Here is a 6,000-nt window from a genome sequence, read left to right as displayed (position 1 = left end):
ACGCACGCACGCCACGCACGCACGCACGCACGCACGCCACGCACGCACGCACGCACGCACGCGAGCACGCACCACGCACGCACGACGCAGCAACGCAACGACGACGCACGACGCACGCACGCAGCCACGCACGCACACACGCACACACACACGCACACACACACACACACACACACACACACACACACCACACACACACCACACACACACCACACACACACACACACACACACACACACACACACCAGACTTCATTGGGCTTGGAGGAGAAGTTGGCTACAGTCTGTCTTCATTTGATGGGATTGAGTCATTTGTCAGTGTAACACTCAAGCTATGAGGACATTGCTGAACTGTAATGTCCTTTTCTACAGGGTCCTCAACTTTGAGAAAATTATGATATTTTACCATTACGAACAGTGTTCGACACCCATTGAAGTGCCAAACACAGGCAGCACACACAACACTTAACCCACACACCGAACCACACGACGGGCAACACACGCACACGCACCCAACCCAACAGAAGTATTGTGTTAATGCAGCAGGCTGTGTAGTGAGTGAATAGGTGGCATTGGGCATCGTTACGCTGTTTTGGTGTCTCACTCTTTTCCCCTTCCTCTCTCTTTCTCCTCTTCTTTCCTCTCTTCCCTGTCCTCTCTCTCCTATCTCTCTTTCTCTCTCTTCCTCTTTCTCCTGCTTCTCTTCTCTCTTCTTCCTCTCTTCCTTCTCTCTTCCTCTTCCTTCTCTCTTCCTCCTCTTCTCTCTTCCTTGCTCTCCTCTCTGCTCTCTCCTCTCCTCTCCTTCTCCTGCCTCCTCCTCTCTCTCCTCTCTCTTCTTCCTGTCCTCTCCTCTCTCTCTCTCCTGTCCCTCTCTTCCTCGTCCTCTCTTTCCTGTCCTCTCCTCCGTCTGCTCCTTCTCTCTTGTTCATGTTTCATCTCTCCTCAGTCTGACAGATGCACCCCCAGCAAATGTGCACAACTGCAGTTCAAGGACAACCATATTGCCTGTGTGCATTACGTATGTTGTGGGTCCATGTACAATGTGTGTGTGTGCGCGTCTTCCATTTTTTATATTGACATTAAATCTGAGGTTGGACAAAAAGCAGCCTTGGTTGGTGTGGTCAATGCAGCTCAGACAGATGCTAGCTGACTGTGTGAGAGGGTCGCAGGAGGACTTCAGGCAGGTAGCCACACACACTCCGTGCCATGTTATAGACATGGTGTACTAGAACCAGTAACGAGCCAGTAAAAGACTGGCCACTGGTGGCCTCCAGTACTGTATGGTAGGGGAGTAACACTCCTCATTTTTTTTCTAAACCACCAGAGAATATTCCAAAACGGCAGAGTCAGGATATGTTGGATTGTACCTTAGGGATTCTGAGGCATCCGCATTTTGGCATGACAGAGTTACTGGAGAGCAACAATGTGCAGTGCTCCAATCCATGAATTGAATTTGACTCTGAAACAAAACAATTATGTTTCTCTCCTCAGTCTTACTTAGAATAAAATTAACTTGGATTGGACTGTAACAAGGATGCGCAGTATCCAATGGTGTGTGAGGTCCCGCCCTACCTTTGGATGCTCGGTTCCATACGGGTTTCCCAGGCTGTCCATCAGGTCAGGTAGCAGGCGTCTCTGACTGCGGACTTGAAGACGTCACGATTATGAGGCTCTGGATTGGCCGGAAGTTACTCAGGTATTCCACAGACTTCACATGGTCCTGCTGCTGCTGTGTGAAGATGGAGTAGAACGCCTCCAGCTAAAAGAGAGAGTGTGAGAGAGAGAGAGAGAAGAGAAGAGAGAGAAGAGAGAGAGAGAGAAGAGAGAGAAGAGAGAGAGAGAGAGAGAGAGAGAAGAGTGAGAGGTAGAGGAGGTAGAGAAAGAGAGAGTGAGAGGGAGAGGTAGAGAAAGAGAGAGTGAGAGGTAGAGAAAGAGAGAAGTGAGAGGTGAGAGAGTAGAGAAAAGAGAGAGTGAGAGAGAGAGGTAGAGAGAGAGGAGAGGGAAGAGGAGAGAAGATAGAGTGAGAGGTAGAGAGAGTAGAGAAGAGAGAGTGAGAGGGAGAGGTAGAGAAAGATGAGAGTGAGAGGTGAGAAAGAGAGAGTGAAGAGTAGAGAGAGTAGAGAAGAGAGAGTAGAGAGAGTAGAGAGAGGGAGAGGGGTAGAGAAAGATAAGTGAGAGTAGAGAGGGTAGAGAAAGAGAGAGTGAGAGGGAGAGGTAAAGAAAGAGAGAGTGAGAGTAGAGAAAGAGAGAGTGAGAGTAGAGAGAGTAGAAAAGAGGAGTGAGAGGGAGAGGGAAGGAGGGAGAGGTAGAGAAAGATAGAGTGAGAGGTAGAGAGAGGTAGAGAAAGAGAGAGTGAGAGAGGACGAAGGAAAACACACACATTAGGAGGAGAGAAATGACCATACTACATTTTTGAGGATATTAAAACTCTGACATCATTTGAACTGTTAATTTTGTTCATGGCATCTTTTAGCAGCTCCTTTTATCCTTTGCCATACATGTGATGTGATCTTGTTGCTAGCTGTAAGGCTGTGGGGCTGTGGGGCTGAGAGGCTGAGAGGCATGCAGGGCCAAGATAGCCCAGCCTAATCAGGGGAATAGTGTTCGTGAGGCAAACATAAAAACATGACCAGCTGTCCCCCTCCTCTCTTCAACCCAGAATAACCACTCTTCTACCAGGTGCTAGAACCCATGGAATAATCATAATAATCTGTCGAACGGTTAATAGCTGTTGTTTCAGATGATGAAAGTAATGTCTGGGAGGATCTGTCCTTCAACATCATGATGGCATGCTAACGGCTAAAGGAACAGTGTGAGCTGAGATTGCACATGTAAAAAAAACAGTCGATTTAGAGTGAAAACGGGTGGAGAAAAGAGAGAGAGAAAGAAGAAGATATATAGAAGATGCTAGATGTACGGAGGAAGGGTCTCATTTCCTTAGTGAGTGTGTGAGAGGTTGTGGGATACACAAGCAGTCGGGTATGTTACAGAGTGAGGGTTGGAATCATAGAGATCCTATCAATTTAAAGAATTTTAATTCCTAACTCTATGGTTGGAACACTTCCCTGTCTGCTCAGCTCTCTGTCTGTTTACTAAGCAGACTGAGACTTGCGAGGCCTGGGGAATACTCAGCCAATGACTGCCCCTCACAGTGGCTGTGAGGGTAAGAGTCTGTGTGTGTGTGTGTGTGTGTGTGTGTGTTGTGTGTGTGTGTGTGTGTGTGTGGTGTTGGTGTGTGTGTGTGTGTGTGTGTGGTTTGTGTGTGAGTGGTGTGTGTGCGCGTGTGTGTGCGCTGTGTGTGTGCGCACACAAAGCTCTTTCATCTGACACTATAGAAATGGTGTGTTCCAGCAGAATGGAACATGTTGTACCTTCTATTCTTTGGCAGGACACTGTAATCTAAAGTCGGCCATGTCTTTAATCTACAGGCTGCATTAGCCATCAATGGCTTGATCTGTTGAATATGTTAGCCTCCAGCCTGCACAGACCAGCCACGCCAGTCGTGTCAAGCAATACGCTGCTTCTCCACCAAATCTCTACAATCTCAGACTACAATCTTGCTTATCCCTAATATGCAACACCCCCTTAAAAAAACAGGTTATTGGGATTTGAATCACTTCCAGGTCTGCCAAATATTTCTTTGTATGGAAAGCACAGCGCGATGGAGACTAATCCTTCCAGAAGTGACACGCACACACTCACGCAAGAACGCCATCCACACACGTGCACACACACTTCTGTGAGTGGTGAAAGCCCTCTGTGAGTGGTGAGAAAGGCCTCTGTGATGTGAGGAGCAGGGGTTTAGTGGCCTGGCATGTAACAGCCGTTACAGCTGGTGTGGGATGTCCACACACACACAGCACACACACACACACACACACACCACACACACACACACACAAACACACACACACACACACACACACACACACACACACACACACACACACACACACACACACATACACCACACACACACCACACACAACACACACACACACACACACGATCCAGATGCTACAAATGGAAGCATTTTAGGCGGCGCTGTCGCTGTGGAATAGCTGAGCATCGATCTGCTGTAAAAGCCACCCCAAGCTACGTCTGTCACTCCCAATGACCTACTTCCACTACTGATCAAAACAAAAGGCAAAAAGACTGAAGGAGGATAAAGAGGAGGAAGGTAGGGAGAGAGAGAGAGAGAGAGAGAAAGAGAGAGAGAGAGGAGGAGAAGAGAGAGAGAGAGAGAGAGAGAGAAGAGAGAGAGAGAGAGGAGAGAGAGAGAGAGAGAGAGAGAGAGAGAGAGAGAGAGAGAGAGAGAGAGAAGAGAGAGAGAGAGAGAGAGATAAAACATAGACAGACAGGGAGAAGGGAGTTCACTGTCTCTTCTTTCCACGTTCTTTCATCTTGGCCAATTATGTTTTTTTTTTTAAACCACATGACAGAAAAAGTGGTATAGACTTCAAAGCGTGTTAAAAATGTTTAAAAAAGACTGACTAAATGGTCAGGGGAACATCCGGAGGATAGAAGATAGGAACAATAACGTTAAGGGATCCCACTGAAGGGAAGGAGATGTGCGTGCTGGATGGATAGAGCATCTGCTAAGTCACTTCCCCTTTAAGTCACCGTCCTGCTCATTGCATGACTCAAACATCCCCCTGGTTTTGTGTCGATGAAAATAAAATCAATCAAATAAAATGTTATTTGTCACATGCGCCGAATACAACAGTGTAGTAGACTTAGCGTGAAATGCTTACTTACAAGCCCTAACCAACAATGCAGTTCAATAAATAGAGTTAAGAAAATATTTACAAAATAAACTAAAGATAAAAATAAAATAAAAAAAATATAAAAGTAACACAAGAATGGACATTACAATAACGAGAGCTATATACAGGGTATATACAGGGTACCAGTACCGAGTCAATGTGCGGGGGACAGGTTTTCATTTGGGAAACCAGATTTTAAGCGAATTGCTTGCAGTTCCTACGCTTCCACTAGATGTCAACATCCTGAGAAATAGGTGAGGTTATTCCTTTGTGTAATGAAGAAATACGGCCATTCTTGAAGTCGAGGCACTCAAGTGTCCTGGACATGCGCTTCAATCAAACAGAGGCATCAACGTTTTAATCCTGTATTGACACATATCATCCGCTCAATTTTATCGATTATTAACGTTAAAAAATACCCAAGTTGTATTACAAAGTAGTTTGACATTTTTTGGCAAAGTTTACAGGTAACCTTTGGGATATTTTGTCGTCACGTTTGAGCAAGTTGGAACCGGTGTTCCAACACATGGTGTTCCAAAATGGACGTTTTGGATATATATCGACGAATTTAATCGAACAAAAGGACCATTTGTGATGTTTATGGGACATATTGGAGTTGCCAACCAGAAGCTCGTCAAAGGTAAGGCATGAATTATATTTTTATTTCTGCTTTTTGTGTCGCGCCTGCAGGGTTGAAATGTTTTCTCTTCTTTTTTGTTTACTATGGTACATATTGCCAGATATAATAAGCATCGTGCTATGTCGCTGAAAAGAGCCTATGTTGTCTCTTAGAGAGAGTGAGAGGGAGAGGTAGAGAAAGAGAGAGTGAGAGGTAGAGAAAGAGAGAGTGAGAGGTAGAGAGAGGTAGAGAAAGAGAGAGTGAGAGGGAGAGGGAGAGAGAGGGAGAGGTAGAGAAAGATAGAGTGAGAGGTAGAGAGAGGTAGAGAAAGAGAGAGTGAGAGAGGACGAAGGAAAACACACACATTAGGGAGGAGAGAAATGACCATACTACATTTTGAGGATATTAAAACCTCTGACATCATTTGAACTGTTAATTTGTTCATGGCATCTTTCTAGCAGCTCCTTTTATCCTTTGCCCATACATGTGATGTGATCTTGTTGCTAGCTGTAAGGCTGTGGGGCTGTGGGGCTGAGAGGCTGAGAGGCATGCAGGGCCAAGATAGCCCAGCCTAATCAGGGGAATAGTGTTCGTGAGGCAAACATAAAAACATGAC

The 6,000-nt window shown here is 45.9% G+C and overlaps 1 protein-coding gene across 1 annotated transcript in view; it reads right to left on the bottom strand.

Annotated features, from left to right (window-relative positions):
* LOC111968171 (receptor-type tyrosine-protein phosphatase gamma) overlaps positions 1-6,000 on the bottom strand; it is a 328,528-nt gene that overhangs the window by 60,682 nt on the left and 261,846 nt on the right. The window contains exon 8 of the mRNA XM_070442954.1: positions 1,714-1,758. Coding sequence (XP_070299055.1) covers positions 1,714-1,758 — 45 coding nt within the window. The remainder of the gene's footprint in view (positions 1-1,713; positions 1,759-6,000) is intronic.

Source organism: Salvelinus sp. IW2-2015, linkage group LG1, assembly GCF_002910315.2.
Source record: "Salvelinus sp. IW2-2015 linkage group LG1, ASM291031v2, whole genome shotgun sequence".
Classification (NCBI taxonomy): Eukaryota; Metazoa; Chordata; class Actinopteri; order Salmoniformes; family Salmonidae; genus Salvelinus; species Salvelinus sp. IW2-2015.
The sequence above is the reverse complement of the archived record's forward strand: the minus strand, read 5'-3'. Positions and strand labels throughout refer to the sequence as shown.